We start from the raw sequence: 21,202 nt of genomic DNA, 5'->3' as shown, positions 1-21,202 counted from the left end.
CTCAGACGATACTTAACTACATGGATAATGTACCATTCTAACTTTAATTCTTTTCTTGTTTGTTTTTTTTTTAAAAAAAAAAAAACAAACTACTGCAAACCATCGCTTTTGGGTTTTGACCTTTTCTTTTTTCTTTCTTTTTTTACACAGCATTCAATCTCTCATGAAATCAAGACTGGTAGCTGGATGACAGAGGAATATACACTGCTGAGTTATTACAACAATAACTTTACACCACCTGAAAAAAAAAAAAAATAGCTGTACAACAACTTCCCAGACATCAAGTTTCCCACACTGAAGATGACAGACCACTATTGATTCTGATGTTGTGCAAATACCAAACTTCATTCACTTGTCAAAGAAAAAAAAAGTTTCAAGTTAATCAGATGCAGATTACATTCTCCTGGGTTTTTTTCATTCATTATTCTTGTAGTCAAGATACCCATTAAAAAGTAAAGAATTATTTTTATTCTCAACAAAATTCTAAAGCTACCAGAAAGCCAAAACAAACAGGGAAGGGGAGGGATGGAAACTACAGTAGTCATTAACACACACATAGGTGCACTACAGAAAATAACATCTTTAGCTTCTATTTTTACCTTAACAGGGAAGTGGGAGACCATTATTATGACAAAAAAGTTGACTACAGTTCACCCTAAAGCTAATCAAATAATACAGTCCAAACATCCACCATATATTTTTATCATTTTAATGAGAAACCATGTGAATTTTTGTAATCAATGAATATAGCAGGAAATACTTTTGGGTTTTTTTTTTGGAGAAGCCAGTAGTGCTATAGAACTCCCTGTATAGAGTTCACCACATCAATTACCAAAGCCCTAACAGAGTTATTTAACCAGCTCAGAGCAGCCGTCTGACGCTGCCCAGCTACTGACTGCACCAGTCTACTTCAAGACAGAGATTCTTCGAAGAAAAACAGGGGAAAATTAAATAGGAAAACTACGGATTTCTTACGGAAATTAAAGGGGGTTTTTGGGTACATGAAGAATCTCTATGAAGGAGAAATACCAAACTACGGAGAATCAGTATTTTGAAGTAGAGGGTGCAGAGAGAAGATTCAGTCCTTTATAAACTTATCAAAGAAATGCACTAGGGTTTGCACGGGGATCCTTTTGGTTCCTGTATCTGTATGTCAGCCAGACTCCCAGGATCTGAAAACAAAACCCAAAAGATATTATTAAGCAGAGGGTCTCCACCCCAACTTCCACCAGTTTTACAAAATTTGCTTTAAACATAAAATCCTGACAACGAAGATCCAGCACACAAGTTGAGGATATTTTGCTATTGCTAAAATTGCACAACCACACACCAGCTTTCTTAATTAGAAAAATAAATTGCACCTTCTCAGCAAGAATTCGCACCTAGCAACAGAGCGAACAAAACAACACAAGCCAAAACTGTGTCCATAATGCAATACAAAAATATTTTTCACCGGCATGCCTAGCATTAATCATTCTTCCCCCTCCCCAAATGATAAATATTCATAAATGTGTTTTTAGTGTAATGAGAAACAAATCCTCCAAATCGTTTCAATTTACAGTTACCCCCTAACTCTAAGGCTATTTTTCTAGTACATTTTCAAATCCTGTTGTTTACCCCAACCACCTTCCCCCCATTCCTGCCACCTTCACATTTTTAGTACAGAAATTCAGGGCAGATGTCAGAGTGATTCTGTTTAAGTTGCTGCATCTCTCTTGCTGCTGTTAATACCCACAAACCTTCTGAAAACTGCACTAAGCAGCAGGAGTATTTTCACATGCATTACTGTGGGGTGAAAGCCCTGCTCTGAGGGGTTTTTTTCACCAATCAATAAAGGAAGTATAGGTGTCATCTGGGTACGAAAGCAAAAAGCCAAAGACCTTTTCAACCTGGTGTTTAAAATACAGTTCAGCCACCATGAAACTATCTTTGCACTACAGGAGGCACCAAAAAAAAAAATAATCCCAAAACAAACACAAACACACACAAACAAAGACTGTCCGTGGGTGGGGGGAGGCAGGAAGAACAGGGGAACAAGGTAAAGCAACAGCACCCTATTACTTTTGGAGAACGGTACACCCGAATCGCTAACTTTCTGCAAAACTTCAACTCCACTGCACCACATTTCAACGCGGTATCCAGCTGCAGTTTGCAGTCTGAACAACATAAAGCTGCAAGAACTCCCAGTGCTGAATAAAGACAAGCCCTCCTTTTGGCAGGCTGGTATAGCTGATTCCAGGCTGATAGACTGGAAAAATTTGATGTAAATTATTTGACTCCTGAGGTAGTACTGAAGAGTTCCTGTAATAAACCCCCTAAAACTAAATTGTTTCACAAAACAAAGCCTTAAAAGTGGGGGGAAAAAAACACTAAATTTTCTAACTTCCTACTCACTCACCTCTGTGAAACTGAAGAAGAGTCCTATGCCTCCAACAAATCTCAGCACCATCCCAGAATATTCTTCTATTATTGGTGCACATGGTTGACACTGGCGACTTCTAAAACAATCCTGTAGCAGATACAGAGAATTGCACTCCAGTCTCTGGTGACACTTCATTGATTGAAAGCACCTACAAGACTGCCAGCCACGGACAAAACTCTAGCAGTTTTAAGAGACTCCAAAAAAGCAAGTATATAAATGACAAGGGAGTACAACCTTTGCAGGGTGCTCTGTCATTATGTTTCCAGAAAGTTAACTAAAGAGCTCGGTATCATTCTAACAACTACCTTACACATTTCTTTAAACCTCTGCTTTCTGCAGCTACGAAAACAGTTGTACATGTTTGAACAAACACAATGAAGTTGTAAGTTTTTTCATGCTGGAAGAACTTACAGAGGAGCAGGTTTCATTCGGATCAAAAACTCTGAATCCACAACAATTCAGATTTCTCTCAATATCTGTTCTCGCGCTGTTAGTGTTGTTCCATCCCACCTCTAGAAGCTGACTCTAGAAGGCATAAGCAAATACACGTTATTTGAACCATTTTGCATTTCATTGGAAACCGACATCCTAGGCCGAGTCAATAATTCCCCAACTAAAACCTTCAGATCCTGAAGAACAACATATTGAAGAATGACTTGAATGTTCAAAGAGCGTGTGTAGCTAATGAAACAGCAGGACCCAGCAGCACTGCATTCATACTTCTAACTAATTCTCTTCCTTTCTCCTTCCTAAACCAGTTAAGAGTAGTAATGGGACATGCAACTAAGCTAACCGGGACTGCTCAGACTTTAAACAAAAAGTGTACTTGCTTGCAGGAAGCTGATTATTTAGTCACTGTACCCTTGCCTGCTTCTTACGCAGTAAGAATGAGCCTCCATACCCCAGGAAAGCTGGTTTTACTTTCACACTTAAGGGTCACCTCTGTTCCTAATGTAGTCACAACCTTTTCAATTACACAAGAACAATTCGGTGGCTTTATCATCTTTACATTACGATTACTGTAGAGTTCATCAGCTTATCTGAAACTGCTGAACACATGATATGGTCAAGATGTCAAGCTGCTACACTTGCGACCATAAACCTATTCACACAGCAAACTTAAAGCCAAAACAGTTTTTTTAAAAAAAAGCTGAAAGTAATTCTAAAACCCAGATGTAGTTCCTTCTAGCTACCACAGCCAACCACTGCCTAAGTTCTAGCCCTTATTTAAAAGGATAACACTGATTTTCTTAAAATATGCTCTCCCCATTTTGTAGAAGACTATATATATATATACACACAGACATAAAAAAAAACGTGTGTGAAAATGTGTGTGTGTCTGTGTATGTACATACATATGTACAGCATTATGCTATAGATTAACTGAGAAGTCAGGAAACTTTTCTTACCTGCTGTTCCTTGTTTAGTGCCAAACAGGCACAGGAGACAGAAAACTGGACAATAAAGACTAGCAAAAGAATAATCATGTACTGGAAATAGTAGTTAAGGATACACTCCCAAATTAATTTTGCTTTTATAAAACATATGCCAAATGGTATTCCTTATTTCATCGGGTAACAATAGGTCCTTTAAACAAAATAGCTATAGAAGTAAATTCTGACTGGATGTGGAAAAGATGACCTGAATAATGTTCCCAGAACTCAATCACCATGTATTACCTCTTTTTGATTACTACTATACATAGCTGGTATTTCTGGGTTAGGTGCTTCCTGCCTAGCAGGACAACACGAGCTGTTAATAAAAGGCACTTTAAGAGAGAAAATTACAGCCAATGTCTCCAGCTTTGTCATTCCAAGACACCTGACTTTTAGTAGCAAACAAAATGCTCTTCTGGGTATTGCACATTCAGATTTTTTTTCTTCTGCAATGACCTAGTCTTGTAATTAATTACAATAGACAACTTCAGCTTAGATTAAAAACAAAGAGTTGCTTTTGGAACACAGCCTCGCACGCTTTTGGACTAATGCGTCTGAAAACAGCGTAAAACAAAAAGAACAAATGCTAAAGATCACATTTTGAAAGTCTGCCACTGTCTTCACGATTTGGCAGCTGTGTTCAGAGGCAGATACTTATCTCACGGAATTAAACTGTTTGTAAAGTGGAGGTCACTACTTATTCACAGGCCACAACCAGAAAAATTAGAATTTTATCTGATTAATCTCTTTTCTCATCCAAATAGATCAATTTTGTTACACAAGACAGCACCACAGACCGCTTACACAGCATCAGTAAGCACAAAGGGGCAGCAAAGCACACGAGAAGGCCTGTGCTCACTTCTAGTCTGGGCTCGCAGTTAAAGCCTGGGTATGAAAAGAACGTGCTTCTCGTCAGCCTGTATTACCACAATGCATTCCCCTGCCAGCCACAGCCAGCTCGCTATCTGGAAGTACCACCCTTCTCTACCGTTAAACATTAATAGTTCACATACCCTAGGGTTGGGCAAGAGGCATCTGTGATACAGTGACCCATCATAAAAAGCTCTCAAAAAATGAAAATATTTTAATTTTTAAAAAGAAGACATGAATACTTCTGTCTTCAGGGCACAAACAAGGGAGAAAAAAGGAAGCTGGAATCAAGTTAAACGGGAAGGAAGTTGAAGTTAGACTGCACTTGACCAAAATAAGATTGTGAATTTCTGTTCTGCTCCTGAAGCACCTTCCAGGTCCGTTTCAGCCGACAGAGCAGGTTGTTTACACGGCTTGAACCAAGCAACGCACCAGAAGGATACAAAGAACAGCAATACTTGATGATGTTTCACCGCACCGATCAGTCCAACTAAGGCAATGAGGAAGAGGAAGATTCCTACTGCAATGGCCACTCCGACAACTCTGAAGCTAGAGATGAGGCCGAAGCCGATGCCCCATGCTGCAATGCCAATCAGCAGCAGGCTTACCAGCTGGAGGGAAGAGAGAACAAAAAGTTAGTCTGCATATTCAAGGAGGCTCACAGAGCTACATTCTTTACATTGAAGCTGTTATTAGAAAGGTAGAATTTTTCTTTCCAGCGCAAAGAGAAGAAGGACAACCCTAAATAAACCAATCCTCCACTTCATCACAGAGGTAACTTCAGTTCCAGATGTTTCACAGCACACATTCTTCAGCAGCGTTGATGTGGAGCTGCTACAACTTCATCTACAAGTCAAGCCACACTGCATTATCTGTGACTGACCAGAGACACTAAACTGAAGTGTAGATTATAACACAAGTGACAAATGAGCTAAAAATCATCAGCTTTAATTCACAGAATGGAAGAAGAGTGAAATTTCCAGACGTTTTCTGAAACAAGGGCAGTGTATTTAGAGGAAATAGTCTACACAGCTCCACAGCCCTGAAATGTGTAAAAAAAGTGTAGTTCGCCAAAACTTACTGTAATCAGGCATACAGCTGTATTAATTCATTAGAGAAGCTTCTACGTAGTTGATGATATAACAACAGTTAACAAGGTCACACAAAAATACTTCGTAGATCTGTATCTCAAGGACTTTATATAGGAAAACAATAAAGGTGCCCTGTCTCCACTACATATTTCTTCAAGAAAACAGCTCTACTATGAAGACAATCCTATTTCAATACCCAAAACACTCTTACGCTGTTTCCTTCCTTTTAAAGATGGTATTCAGGGAAGGCATGCAGAATCTGTCCCAGTTAGTTTACTGGGATTTATTGTTTATGTGGGCAGGAAGCTCCAGCCTTTCCTGTTTCCATGCCAAAAACACAGAACAAAAAAAAAATTCCAACACGAAAAGCTGCAGAGAAATCTGTAACGAGGTACAGCAGGAGGGAAGCAGCAGACAAAGCCAACCCAGATGTCCAACACACAAGATGCCCAATGCTCTCTTGTTTGTTTGTTCAACACCAGTAGAGTTTTAGGATTAATTCACATTTGCCTTTGTTTCTCTTAAACAAAAAGCCTTAATCACCATGTTTATTTAAAACCAAAACACAGGGCCAATATGTTGTGAATCTAAATTACAGGGAGGGGGGGAGAAAAATAAAACAAAACACTTTGGCTCTGCCACAGACAGATTTTTCTGAATGCGTGCTGCACAAGGTTATAAACTTCCTGGTGTTACCACATTCAAAACTAGCCTTGCTAACCAGGCAGTGAAGTGCAAGACCCAGCTGTTCTGATCTACGCCCATTCACTTTATTTCATTGTCTCATACCAGCAGGAAGATTTATTTTTCCACGTAAGCGTCAGAAGTGAACAACAAAAGAAATCCCACAACCCAATTTCCAATCAGTAAGAGCTGGCTGACATCCCATGCTCTGCATCAACTTTCATAAGCACTGAACTCACACCGCCACTACACAGCTCTTCAAAGTGTTATCTCAAAAAAAAAAAATCTCAAAGGCAATGTCAAATTTTAATTTATTTCACAAAGAAAAGCAGAAGAAACTTTGCTCCTAATGATTTTCACCAATACTTCTTTCTTCTGCCTGAGCTATGATCGCAAGTCTTTATTTTCACCATCTGCCTCCAGGATACCAAAACGTGTATTTCCTCATTTCATAAGACATCTAAAACAATTGGATGAAATTAATTTGATTCTTGAAGTACCAAAACCAAAAGAGGAGACCTAAACAAAATCTGTGCCCGAAACACCTACTGGATAAACGCAGTGTGTGAGCTGCAGGGTACTGGGTACTTCTTGCTGGGGTCACCCATCTCAGCTTCCATTATTCTGGTCACACGTACATGACGTCAGCGCTTACGACACAAACAGTTACCACCATGGCCCCCCTGGCCTAAAAAGCTTTTCTGGTTGAAACAGCCACATACTGAATCTAGAACTGCTATGGTTTTCAAGTGGGAAAAAGGCCTCTCTGGCTTTTAAACCCACTATTGAATCCCAGATCTTCAGGAATCAGGTGCTAGGCCTTGAAAAATACAATAACATAAAATAGTTTACTTTCTCTTTTGATCACATTCTAGTTTTAGAGCCGTCAGTCTCATTTTCAGGCTTTACCTCCATCGCACCAAGGTTGTATTTTCTCTTCTTTCACACGACAAAATGGTTCATTGTCCAATTCCCCAAAACATCTGGAAATTCGGTGTGACCACAGATCCATGCTACTGGGCTCTGCTTGGCAAGCTACATGAAACCACTGTACCCAGTCAGGCAGATGCAGGATTTGGATCAAAATATCTATCAGCTAGTCCAATTTTGGCCACTTAAAATCATGGAAAACTGACTTCGTGTTTCAAAACTGAAATAGAGACTGCAGGTCTACAAACCATTCCAGAAACAGATTTAGTATTAAGTTCCTGACTCCTCTGCACACTGACTGAAAGATGAAATTACGGTTATTCCTTCATTTTCAGGTTTGGATTGGACTATCTGAATGTTGAATAATAAAACTATATATATATATAGTTTTATAGTGCCATAATGTGAAAAACTGAAGTAAACACACACTACTACAAACAGGAAAAATAACTTAAGCTGTTTTGGGAAGAGGTTTTACAAGTCTGTAAAACAAGGCAAGGCTCATAGTGCTAGGCACTGCTTAGCCGCTAGAAGTGACTACTCAACAGTGCTTATTCCAGGGCTTTGAAACAAAAGGATTTGGATGCAATATTTCTAAAAGCGAAGCTCTTAAGATGTTGTAGTAAAACATACTTAAAACAAAATTACTTAGAGCCCCTAAGTACTTCTATGTACCATCTAAACATACAAGCCTTATTCACTCATAAAAAGTCACCTATTTCTGTTAAATGAAGGAAAAAGGACTCTCTATGGAGCTTCTGAATGTCACGTTTTATTTTACTGAAACCACATTTCACAGCACCAGAACTCCCCCAAAGAAAACAGTGTCATCCTTGGAAGACTGAAGCACACCCAAAACTCCGGTTTACCTATCGGAGTTTACTTACGTAGAGCCAGCCGTGGTTACTAACCCCTCAAGTATTTGCTTGATAAATCTAGCAGAAACACATGAAATGACAGTCCAGTTTTTAGCGATGAGGACTGCTCTGGTTTCCCACAGTAGTCTCACCAGTAAGCCGAGAAGGCATGGGTTGGACAAGTGGCGCATTAGCTGAAGCTCAACAGGCTGAAGCGCTGAACTTAAAGGGTAGCGATTGCTGGCTAAGCATCCAGCTGGTAGCAGGTAAGGAGCACCAAAAGCTGATACTGGGGCCAGTATCATATAGTGTCTTCATCAACAACCTGGGTGGTAAGACAGAATGAATCCTCATCAAATTTGTGGATGGAACTGAACAAGGAAGAGCGATTGCCTCTCTAAACAGAGATTTAACTCAGATGGACCTTGATAAACTTGAGGAATAAGCCAACAGGAACCTCATGGAGCACAAAATTCTGCTCCTGGGGTGCTTCAGTGCAGCCTGGGAACAGACTGGCTGAACAAGCATCTTACGGAGATAGACCTGGGGATCACACTGGTTGCAAGTTGAACATGAGCCAAGAGTCTGCTCTCATTGCAAACAGGGAAAGGCAAGAGAAGTGCAATCAAAGGAAACTCAATGCTGGTGAGACCGCAGCTCAAATAGTGTGTCCTATTTCAAGCCCCCTCAGGTTGAAAAGGAATTTGAGAACCTGGAAATAGTCACCAAAATGGCCTGGAGCCTTGAGGTTGATGTTTGAGAAGCAGGTGATGGAGCTGACAAAGGGGCAGCCTAGGGATAAGCTAATAGCAACTCAAGCTGAAAGTACATTTCAAAAACAATGGAGGCAAGCTCTTCTCAGTATTAACTGAGAACAAAACAACAGGCAACAAGCACAAGGAACAGCTTGGAAGGTTCAGACTGGACATTAGAAAAAACATTTGCAAGGTGGTTTGGTGCTATTCTCAGAGAGGTGATAATGTTTCTTCTCAGAGGTTTTCAAGACTCAGTAGGCAAAGCCACAACAGGAAAACGAGTGTTATTCGTAATCCTGCTCTGAGCAGGAGCCTGGACAGACGAGACCCAGCAGCCCCTTCCAACCAACACTCCCACACACCACAGCCAGCTCTTCCACCGTGGAAACTTTACCATTCTCCACATCAAAATAAAAAATTCCAAGTTTTTAACAGGCTGATAAGGGACAGATTTAGCACTTAGCAAGGACTCTTCCGTACCGTCCAGCTCATTAAATAAGAGACTACCACCAGCCCCTAAACCCCATATCCACAAAACACCTTCTTACAAGCAGTAAGAAGGTCTCTCAAAAGAGCAACGAATGATTCTTAGGAAGTACTTACCCAACTTCAAAAACACAAGTACAAGTCTTGTTCTGAGAAGTGATTTAAAAGGTCCTGTTCACTTGAGGCATGTTTACATAGAAAGCCAACAGGCATTAAGAGAAAAAAAGGTATTACAATCTCAAGCTGGAGCAATGTGTCCCACAGAAAGATGCTACAAGCATCTACTGTCCACACAGCAGAAGAGCAACATAGAACCATGGGAAGTGTGTGCATGGGGGCATGGGGGAAGGCCACAACTAGTATTTTACATCTAATATCCTCATTTACTATATAGTATCTTCTCCATCAAAACGAACTCCAGCAACCCTATTTAAGAAGCACACAGGCAAACACAGGTTTAGCATAATCCAATACATAAACTCATCAATTTGAAATTAAGTAAACATTTTACCAAACAAACCTATAGGTAGCACAAATCCTAAGGGAAGATCAGTAGTTTTCATTATGAGATCAGGTACTTTTTCTACAGAGGATTAAAAAAAAAAAAAGAAAATTAAGCATATTGCCAATAGATAAAAGCATTACTCCAATGTCAGTGTCTCTACAGGAAAAAATTCAGTGACTATAAGTTCAAGATCAGTGGAATGGATCAGACTCCACTCTAAGTGACTTCCACTGTTTTTTTTATGCATTTATATATATATATATACACACACATACACACTTCACAGATGTTTCAAAAATAATGTTTAAGCAAAGAAGACAGGAGTTGTCATCACAAGTTTGATTGTCCTGTTCCCCAGTTAAGTTAACAACATGATTAAAGCATTAGCCTTCACAGTACTTGTCGGGGTTCTCTTTCCCCTTACTGCTGCATAAATTACTACTTGTCCTACAGAAAGAAAAAAAAAAAAAAAAAAAAAGATCTCCCTCCTAATTTGCTCTATTCTTTAAATCCAAGTTCTCATGTGCACATAGCTGCTCATTTCACTCACTCCTATACTGGAAAAAAGTAGTTTGTCTTCACACTTACCCCTTGTGTACTTATCCACAAGCTTATATTCTACATTACAAAAAGAAATCAAGATACTGACAAATTATTTCTCTAGATAACACCACTGAGAAACAATTCAAATGCCAAAGCCAGTTCTTCCTTCCTTCAACAGCAGGCCACAAGCAAATCAGCTGTTTTGACTAACTACCAACTTATGAGCATTTCAACTAGCTTGCATTGCTCACTAGGAAGGAAGTCACACGCAGAAGTTAGTGTTCACACTGTTTTCTTGTAGCCTCAGCCCAAAAGGGAGTTAGTAAAAACTTCATTTCAGAGCTTACATTTCAAGAAATACAGCCTCTCCATTCCCAGGTAAAGAGATCATACAGCATTTACACTGATTTCAGCAAAGGAAATATTTACAGATTAGTTGTCAGGCTGGATATGGAACAGGAACTAAAACCAGAGAGATTGCACACATGATGAAACACATCCTCCCTAACCTCTCTCTCCATGTGTAAGTTCATATTCCACTTCTTTTAAGGAGGCTTTAAAGTTTAAAACTCAAATGGTATATATATTGAAGGCAGAGATTTCCACCACCCTCCCCTTCAACTTGGTCAATCATTTCTGCACAGCCATAAAGAATCTAGAAGTCTTCTGGTCCCCTACACTTCATCTAAAAACACCACGTGAAAACAACTGGCAGTACATGGTGATGCACCTTTAGCAAGCCAAGACTAAGCTAAATCCACTTCCACCACAGCTGTAAGCCAGCCAACCTGCAAGCCACGTTACCTCCTCACAGTACTTCTTCAGCTTTAATGAAAGCAAAGCAAAAGCTGAGCAGTAAGTAAAGCTCTGGGTACCTCCAAAGGATTTCTAACAGCAAGCAGAATCTTCTACCTTTAGGTGACTTATTTAAATGAGGAGCGATCAGCAGTCTGGTTACTGAACAGCCTTGAGACACACGATGTGGAACAAGCAATTTATGTGAAAGGCAGCGTTCCTGTCTCTTATCATGAAAGCCAGTTCTTTCAGTCTGACAGCCTAATTCAGAGTTCTTCACATTACTGGCCAATGTTCGAGTTGGTTTTGACCATGTAACAAGCTTCTTTCATGTTAAAATGACAGTGAGATTTAACCTGGTTTATACTCCCTGGAAACGCAAGCTTTCTCCTGTGTGGCAGGAACAACTATCTTCCCAAATGTTTACTTTTGCTTGCTTGTTTGTTCATTGTTTTTTAAGAAGTTGGAAACGTTTTCAGGAAGCTCAGTGATCCCACTGAGCCTTCCTCCATGCCTGTATCTCCCTCAACATAAAAACGACAGTAGAAGGAACGTAACTAATGATTTAAGCTACAAGGCTACTACAGGGCATTCAAAGGACTTCTCAATAATGGTGCTGGTTTTAAAGCGTCCACCCGCACCACCAGGATGGCTGAAAACATCAGTGGTATCAAAACCTACCAAGCTCCATATAGCCTCCTCCTTCTCCAGTTCCTTCACTAAACACCGTCTGCCTTCCTAGCTCCCAATGCCACTACACTCTGCGCAAGACAAGTGAAAAACCAAATCCCACTCTGATCTGGTCTACTGACCCAGCATGCACCTCAATTCTGACCTGCTACCACAAACCGCTGTCACTTTGGCTATGAACTGACACATGGCATGGCTGAGGGCATTCCCAAGCGCCGACAGAAAGCCTTAAAATATCTATCTGTATTTTTGCTGTAGTCGCTCTTCTGCCTTCTGAAGTGCGGGCATAGAAACCTTCCCAAAAAGCCAACAAACAAAAACCCAAACGAGGCTATAAACTGGCATGTCCAACATTAACCTTTCCTGCCACATACCTAGGAGCATCTGCACCACTATTTTATTTACATGTCAAGACTAGATAGCACAGCCTATACCGCTGCCTTCAAAATATCCTTGAGAATGACAGAAATGGCTCCAAGGCAACCTGCCCATCTCCTGAGCACCCAGCTAGGACGATGAGCTAAACCAGCCCAGCACAACAAACTCATGACGTTGCACTCCTAAATGCTGACTGGAGACCATCAGACACAGCAAACAGCAGGCTATTTCCTGGTCATTTCTCACAGCTCAAAACAAGCTTATACAAACCAAAATGGAACTGAACTCAGAGATCACAGGTTCATTTACCACTGCGAAAGAAACTGGCACGTGACGCAAGAACTGTTTCTCTCCAATTCCTGTCTGCTAGTACCTAGCCCTGCATAGCCACTACAGTAGTCAGGAATTATCAGAAAACATGGAAAACAGTCTCTTTCCCCATCAAAATCCAGACGTTCACCCTGCCTCAACCACCAGGTTTCCCCTATGCAGGGAGAAGGGAGATGGAGCTAGCAGATCTGCACAAAGATGCTCACCCCTCTGCATTAGGAATGCTGCAACTAATACAAACTCTGCTAAAAACCCCACCAGCCAAACACACGCTGTCCAAATCTGAGAACTTCTGTGCTCATCTTTGTATGCTTCTGTAATACAGGAACAGCAATTTTGATAAAGGCAGCAGAAACGCACCGATTACACTTTCAATAAATACTGCACCCAGAGAACAACAGGCAGCAACAGAAAAAAAAATCTCTTTCTAATACAACGCTTTGGAAAGCGATGCAAAAACCAGGCCAGTCTAGAAAGCAAGTTCAGAGAGCAAAGTGTTATAAAAAGTAAATTGCTTTGACAAGAGTACTTCCTAGTGTTAAGAGGAAACATGGATGCTTTTGTGGAATGAACTCTGCGCTACACAAAAAATACACTTTTAATGGTAAAGGTACCGTATGTTCTACTTTAAATCAAACGGCCACTCTAGGTGTAAGAAAAACTGAAAGCCTGCTTATCACAGCGAAGGCAAGGTGTTTACACACCGACAATAAACAGTTCATGTTTGCTGCTGCAGCAATAATTACGTAGCTGCTCAGATGACAAAACCACCACGCACCATCCAAATGAACTGTCAGCATTATTATTATTTTCTTTTTTTACATTTAATCTTGTGGCCCAGCTACCACTTCAATCTTTCAGCACTAGTGAGGACTTAGGAATTTCCCTTTCCTTTCTGAGAATCTGATTTGAAATAAGATATCAGCTGTTCACACTTCAACACAATTACTCAAGAAGGAACACTGTCTACCTAAGGAAATCCTTGTTAGAGGAGGGCAAGGGAGCAAATATTGGTGGAGCGAGCATCCAGGGTTCTCGTACTTGGAAAATTAGAAGTCTTGCATTACACGCACACCCTTGAATTTGGCTGAACTCTGCGGACAGGCATTTTAAACACTTTGTGCGGGTTTGCCATTCAATGCGAAATGTAAATATGATTGAATGAAGACAAAATTGCTAAGACACCCAAAACTAGTATTTTAAAGTTCCTTGTACAGTTGTTCCATGCAAGACTTTATTCCAGGAATACACGTCATTATATAGACACTGAGGCAACAAAGAGCCTCCATTGTTTTTCTCTACTCTTCCAATACCCGTAAGGAACCATACTGAAGTCAGCAAGACTCAGCATAGATGCCAGAATTACTCATATAAAATAAATTTAAAAATAGAATCAGGGCCTAAGGACATTAACTCAGCCCAGAGAAGAACCAAAAGCCATCAGCAAAGTACCATCTGAAAATGATGTTAAGCGAGCAATTAGGTTAGTGGGTTTCTGGTTTCTTGCCTTAAACCAGTAACATATTTATTACTGCCAGGACATATATTTTTCTTGGTGTACTACCATAAAAAGTAAAACAAGACAGCATAAAAAAAAAATCCAGCTCCAATATCCTAATCTAGAAGCATTTTAAAGAAAATCAGAATACCAACTGTAACCCCTCATATACAGTTCTGAGGGTTAATTCATTCCAAGCATGTGACAGGCACACCAATGCTAGCTAGAAAAGCGTTCAAGAAGTGTTACCTACGTGACCTTCTATCCCTTCTTACCCTCACTACTCCCCTCCCACCAATTACTACTGTGAACTAACACTGGTTAAAAAAGAGGATGATCAAGTTCTTTCTCTGGTTGTCTTCTGTATTGGGAAAAAATAAGCCCATCATTCATTGTGCTGTTGCAAACCCAGTCTTGTCTTGTCAGTTTTTTGTCTAACCAAGGAACATTTTGCTAGATCAACTCCACCAGGCCAACTAGACACCTTCAATGTTATTTCTACTACTCAGAATTCAGAGGTGTTAGTCTTGTAACTTGCCTATAATTAATAAGCAACACAAGCACTAACAATCGGATACTCCAGTTACTATAATTCGAAGAAGTCATTCCTTCCCTTCAGCAAAAGCATGTTCTGCACAGGTCAGATGAAAGAACACTGAGCGACACCCACAAAGTAAATTCTACTCAAGGAGACAATAGAGCAAGATTAAGGTCACAGGTGCACTGTACAGGCAGAACCACAGAGGTCCCAAAGATCAACTTGCCCTTGCTGAGGCAAAATACACCCAAAAGACCTACCAGACCCCTTACACCTGACTAATACATGACTGTAGGAATAACCGATGGTGTCTTCAGAAAAAAAAACCTGCTGTCCACAGGACACCAAAATGACGTTTGTGCATGTATTATGTTAGAAAGACCCAGATTTCTCTCACACTTCTGTTACTCAAGAAATAACAACAACAACAGGTCTGGCATTAGCCTCTGGTTTACTGAAAAAGAGAAATCAGGATGGGACAATTCACCTATAACCCATCCGTTTGGATGGGGCAATTCCATGAAAAGTTGGCCAAGATGATCTTCTGAGGTCCCTTCCCACCTGGGCTACTCTATGATTCCAACTTACCTTCATCACAAGTGTCTACATACACTAAACTTACCTCCAACCACCAATGCCAAACGAGGCAACGCCTACCTGCTCCCCTCTATTCTGGCTGGGGGTAGCATGAGCAACCCATAGCATAACAGGGATCCCAGGGGACTTTCATGGCAGGTAGGCTGGACTCCCTAAGCGTGCTCCAGAGACTTTTTCAGGGGCACACTCCACTCCACAAGCTCCTCCAGGGAAGCACGTGCAATAGCACGGCCTCTCCTTTATCAAGATTTTTGTTCTGCTCTTTTCTGAGGGAACGAGGGTCACCTCACACACCAAAGAACATAACAACAAACAACTCTGGCTTTGGCACAGGCACCCCTACATCCACACATGCTCCATCCTGGTGATTACCGTCAGGTGCAGTAACTGTCAGCTGTGAGAACTGTTTGTTCTGATGAACAGTTAGATCTGTTTGTCCTCCTCAGTCGAGATCAGGCAGCGCTTTCAGAAAAGCACCGATACAACTGCCCGCAAGCATGGGCTGACCCCAATTCCAGTCTGCCGAAAGTTACCCTCCAGCATGGTTGTTAACGTGAAACATTAGAGGACATACTACCTCTCCAGAAGCGCTGCGAGAGGAAGCCATTACACGCAGTCCTGTTTCTTGCCGTTTCTGTGTCATTTTAAAACAGATGAGAAAAACCCCACAGCTATACCACAATCGGAGATTTTACTATCTTCTCCTGAAAACAGGTCCTCCAGCTTGCCCAAACAAAAGCAGGCACCTGCCTGCGCCTCCCCAATAAGTCTGTTATTTCAGTTTAGCATACTACCTTTTTTTTTTTTTGCCCCCCTCACTCATGTTCCCACCACCCCAGGCTTTGTAACGCACTGGTCCATCCCAGTGGAGGTCGTTTATGGGGGGCCGGGTCCTCTGCAGCACACACACCCACCCTCCCTCTCCAGTGCCCCGTAGGGCCCAACACACCAACATGGCACTTGTTACTCACCGAACCCCGCTTATTCCGGTGCAGCCCCTCGGCTGACGAATCACAAAACAAACCCTTCCTCGTCCACGCCTGAGTTGGCGCTGCGACCTTTCCGGACAGGGAGAAAGGGCACCGGCGGGCCGGGCCTCCCCTCGCCCCTCACGGGGCCACCCCCTCCCCAGGCCAGCCCGGCCGGGGCCGCAGGAGACGACACAACCCCCCCCGCGCCGTGCCGCCCTCTCCCCGACCGCCCTGGATTTTGATCCCGGGGAGCCACGTCCCTGCGGTGACAAAGCCCGGCCTGACCGGTGCTACCTTCCCCACCCAACCGCAGGCCGCAACCGTGCGGCGGCCCCCGGCTGGGAGGGCCTCCCCCCCGCGGCCCGTTCAGCACCAGCGCGCCCAGAGGAGGCCGCCTGAGGCCGGAGCGCGGCCCCACCACCCCCCTCCTCCCCACCCGCAGGGCGAGGGACACCCCGCTAGGGCACCCCGCGTCGCCCCCCGCACCGCCTCGCCTCAGCGCGGCGGCCACGCACCGTGTAGAGCAGGTTGAGGGCGCAGAGGCAGTTCTTGGAGCAGGCGAACCCCCCGCACACCATCGTGGTGGTGGTGGTGGTGCTACTGCTGCTGCCGCCGCCACCGGCCGCTGCACCCGCCGCCGGGGAACCGCACAGCAGGAGGCGGCCGCTGCCCCGCCCCGCCCCGCCCCGCGCCAGCCGCCGGCGAGCGGGCGCGGCCGCAGCAGGTGAGCGGCGCCCGCCGCCTGCCGCCGCGCCCGCTGATTGGCCGCTCCCCGGGCGCAAAGGTACAAAATATGCAAATGAGGCGCGCGCGCGGAGGGAAGGGAGGGGGCTGGGAGCGCTGGCGGCCGCTCCGCCCGCCGTCGCCCGTTATCCGCCGGTCCGGTACCGGGGGGGGGGGGGGGGGCTGAGCTGGGCTTCGCCTCGGCCTCGCCGCAGGGACCCGGCCCGCCCCTTCCCTCCGCGGGTGGTTTGCGATCGGGGGCGGCGTCGGCCCCGCGCCCTTGTCGCGTCACGCCGTGGTACGTTACACCTCTCCTGTGACGAAAGGCCTCCGGGGGCCTCGCCCCCCTCCGCCGGGCCGTGGCCCGGGAGCTGCTCCAGCGGCCTCCGGGGGGCTGGGGGCGGCACCTGCCCGGCTGTGGGGCCGGGGGGGGCGGCCCCGGGCTGCGTGCTCGGCCGGGGAGAGGGAGACCTGCTGGGCCTGGCCTGAGGGGGGGGGGGGGGGGGGGGCGGGCTGGCATCTCCTCGGCCATCTTGTGGTCAGGGGACGGGGGGTTCGCCCCTGCCCCGGCGATAAGCGGTGCCGAAATCGCGTGTGTAATCGCAAGGAGACACCCAGGGATTTAACTTTTCAGTCTAACAGCATTTGGAATACCGTTAGGGTTTTACCAGCCTACCTACTGCTCTTTTAAAATTTTTTACTTAAATTTCTTACTCCACTGTGCCTCTTCTTACATATTTACATCTGTACGTCTCCTTCTTTTGGGGGTTAAATATTTTTACTTACAGGTAGTCAAACAAAGTCTTCCCTCTCTATCAATAATTTCCTACTAGTCAGTACCAAGCTTTTGTTACTGTTTTTAACCGGCTTGAACGGTGTCCTGGTTCACTAGTACCCTCCAAAATCCAGTCTCCACAGTCGTCGTGGGCTGGACTCCGCTGTAAAATGGTTGGTCATAAATACAACGAGTCTAATAACTGCCAGCGACTTCAGCGAGTACGTGTGCTGCAGGATTAGCGTCCAAGATCTGTTTGCTGGGCTTCGCAAAGGACAAGGGGACGCGAGTCCCTCCCTTGGGTTGCCTGCAAGGGTACGTAGCGCAGTAGTTCTGCCTCATCAGGGGCTGGTGCCAGAGGAGGATTTGTGATGGCCAGTCCCAATGGAGCAGGGGAAGCTGCATCTACTTCCTGATGAATTCTCAATTGTCAATAGGAGCTTGTCATCAAAACAATTTAAGAAGGAAATTCCAAAAGCGTTTTGTTTCATGTAATTTGGCTGGCCTCCGTCTGCTAAGGGAAGCCACAGCAGGCTGATAATCCTTGCCAGCAGTGAGACAAGAAAGAGGCTGAACAGCAGCAGGCTTTGTCTTTCCTGGTCTGTCACTCAGATCTTTTTTTCTTCTTTTTTTTTTTTAACATCATTTTTTCCATGCTCTTTGATATTTTGCCAGACTTCTGCAATTAAATGTAATACTTTTTTTTTTTTTCCTCATGCAATAATGAAGACTCGTGGCTCTTTTACTGGTGTAGATCTACCTCTCAGCTGCTAGCCAGGCAACAAATTAAAACTCTGCAATATTGGTGACCACAAATGAAATCTGAATGCTCAACAGCTGCTGAAGCTTTCTGGTTGTTCCTGAACTTGACAGACACAGGCTATCCCTGCTGCTGGAGCTTTGTGAAGCGACGGGATGACCGAAAAATCTGTTGTGGTTTTATTCCCCTCGCTAATTAAACTGCCTTGATGTTGTGGCTAATTTGGCCGATTGGGAACGCAGATTTACTGACTGGAGCTACTGCCCTTACTGGGCCACGCTTCTGATCCTTTGGGCCCAAAGGTGGCAGAGCGTAAGCCCAAGTCACGTGCTTCACTGCGGTTCTACCAGCTGATTTTCATTTTGCGGTAAAGACCAGTTTCAGAAAGTGTCTGATGCCCACTCGGTAGGAAGGAGCACCCTGAACGTGTGCCCTTTCCTGAACACAAGAAGCCATCAGCGTATCGAATGCTTTTTGATGGATTTTATTGCAAATGCTCACGTATAAAGTTACTGTGCCATTGTTCCTTTGGTGATAGTGCTGAATTATTCAGTATTACCATCCACTGCCCTTCGTAGAAGATCTTTTTCACTATTAATTATTAAAAGGCGTACCTCCACTTTCTTAATTAATGCTGGTGTTTCGTATTGAGAGATCCAGCTCCTACAGGCCTTTGTGGGTGGGAAGTACCTATTACAGGTTTACGTCTTCAGGTAGACATCTAACCATGCCTGAAGCAACGTGGTTTCTACCCGCTTTGACTGTGACCTCTGGGGCACAGTTCAGCTGGTATAAATAATCATCAAAGGCTTCAATTAAGTAAACAGAGCTATGACAAATGAATGGAGCTGGGGTCTAGTTCTGTGTGTGTCTCCCCCCCTCCAGTTCTGTTCACAAGTTAGTACAAACTTGCAATAGTGTGGTTTGGATTTAGAATAATACTTTTGCTGTTACAGCATTGGGCTGTGCTGACCGCTGTCATTTCTGGTAGCAGGCAGGAGCGCGTCTGTGCTCCTGTTCCACGTCAGGCTGCAGAACTGAGCTTGTATTCTGGCTAGAACTACATTGGCTTAATTCTTTTAAATGGAGAACTACACCTTGTGATAAAAAGGCTGTCCTGCAGTTGGAGGGAAATCTTTCCTTCTCTATAGGCAAAGCACAGATAGTGTTTATTTGAATTTTTATTTTTTTTAAAGATTATTTAAATAGCTGGTGCAAGTGAGGATCCTGAGTATTTGTCTCCTCACCCTTTGTCTCCACAGGGGGACAAGTCCTGCACTCCCATCTGTTCCATGAATCCCAAGCTGCCAGACATAACCAAGAGCAGAATATGCCTTCTCCTTTTCTTCCCTCACTTGTTTCTGATGCTTATTCTCCGCTTCCGTGCACAGTCTTTGTTCTTCTGGCCGCCTTTCAACAGCACTGCTGGCAACAAGAGGAGCTATGAACAGCGTGAATTAGCCGGTCTTTCATGGGAAACTGCGGCGGGGGGAGAGTACACTGGGCACTTGTAGTGCTGCTGCGGGTGGTGCGCTTACGGGTGGTGCGAAAGCGTGCAAGGAGACGCTCCTGCGAGGAGAGAGGGGAGTGAAAACACGGAGTTACTGGGGCTGGATGCCAGCACGCTGCTTACGAGTCAGAAGAGCTTCAACTGGAGCCATTTGGGTAGTTTGCTCTTCATTTCTCTGTCAAGCGCACATCAGCTGGGTCGTTTTTCAGGAGGTTTTCTGCATGGGACCTTCTGCTGAAACACTCTGAACGCAACTCGGCTTGTGGGCAAATCTCCTGGCTCTGTAGGCTGCGATCCACGTTAAGTGATTTGTTCTGTGCCTGAAATCTAAAGGTCTGTGTCACTTCTGAGGCACACATTTGAAATGTGAAGGCTCAAGTATATACAGAGTTCTCTTGAAGTATATACTATTGTCTTAAAATGAAGACAGTGTGACCTTTTTTCTTACTCTCTACTATTAGAGAGTTTCTAAAACATTGTAAGTGAAACATTGTTTGCAGAAATTGATTTTTATCACTTTATTTTTCCCAGGTTTACAATGAGCTGGTGACAGCACTTTGAGTCGTTCATTTCACTCTTTGTCTCGTAAAGCCATTTTTCTTCCCCTGTTGTTTGTATAAAGTCTCTCATGCACGTCAAAATCGGGGAGGGGAAAAACAGGGTTAAAAAAAGCCAGGTGTTTTTCCAGGAGCAGGAATGCCACATGCAGTCTCTGTACTTGTAATTATGAAAGTTAGACTTTAATTTGACTTTCTCTTCTAAAATGTATAAGCAAAATACTTGTGATAGTAGGAAAAATAAACATAATGAGTCTAAATTGTGTGAACTCCATTGCAAGACAATCAGGCGTGTTAAAACCAGTGCTAATTCCATTAGGATTTTAAAGAAACTTGGGATGCACCTTGCACAATTTTCTTCTCTGGCTACGTTTGTCTTGGTATTTCTGTTTGGTTTGTTGCTGGTTTTTTAAAGTCTACCGTCAGTCTGTTTGCTTCCTCCAAGGCGCTATAGGAAAACTGCAAATGGCAGCGTTAAAATCCGTCATTTCGTACTTGTTG

General features: G+C 43.6%; 1 protein-coding gene across 1 annotated transcript; it reads right to left on the bottom strand.

The window, feature by feature from the left end:
- Positions 1-991: 991 nt before the first annotated feature.
- TSPAN13 (tetraspanin 13) lies at positions 992-16,954 on the bottom strand. Its single transcript, XM_086468262.1, has 6 exons — positions 16,892-16,954; positions 5,172-5,339; positions 3,832-3,912; positions 2,834-2,947; positions 2,399-2,509; positions 992-1,172 (listed from the first exon to the last, which is right to left on the bottom strand). The coding sequence occupies exons 1-6, from the start codon at positions 16,952-16,954 to the stop codon at positions 1,098-1,100; spliced, it is 612 nt and encodes a 203-aa protein (XP_086324388.1). The 3' UTR covers positions 992-1,097.
- Positions 16,955-21,202: the final 4,248 nt, after the last annotated feature.

This window comes from Leptosomus discolor, chromosome 7 (genome assembly GCF_034619465.1).
Source record: "Leptosomus discolor isolate bLepDis1 chromosome 7, bLepDis1.hap2, whole genome shotgun sequence".
In the NCBI taxonomy this organism is placed as follows: Eukaryota; Metazoa; Chordata; class Aves; order Leptosomiformes; family Leptosomidae; genus Leptosomus; species Leptosomus discolor.
This window is presented reverse-complemented; position numbering and strand designations above follow the sequence as displayed.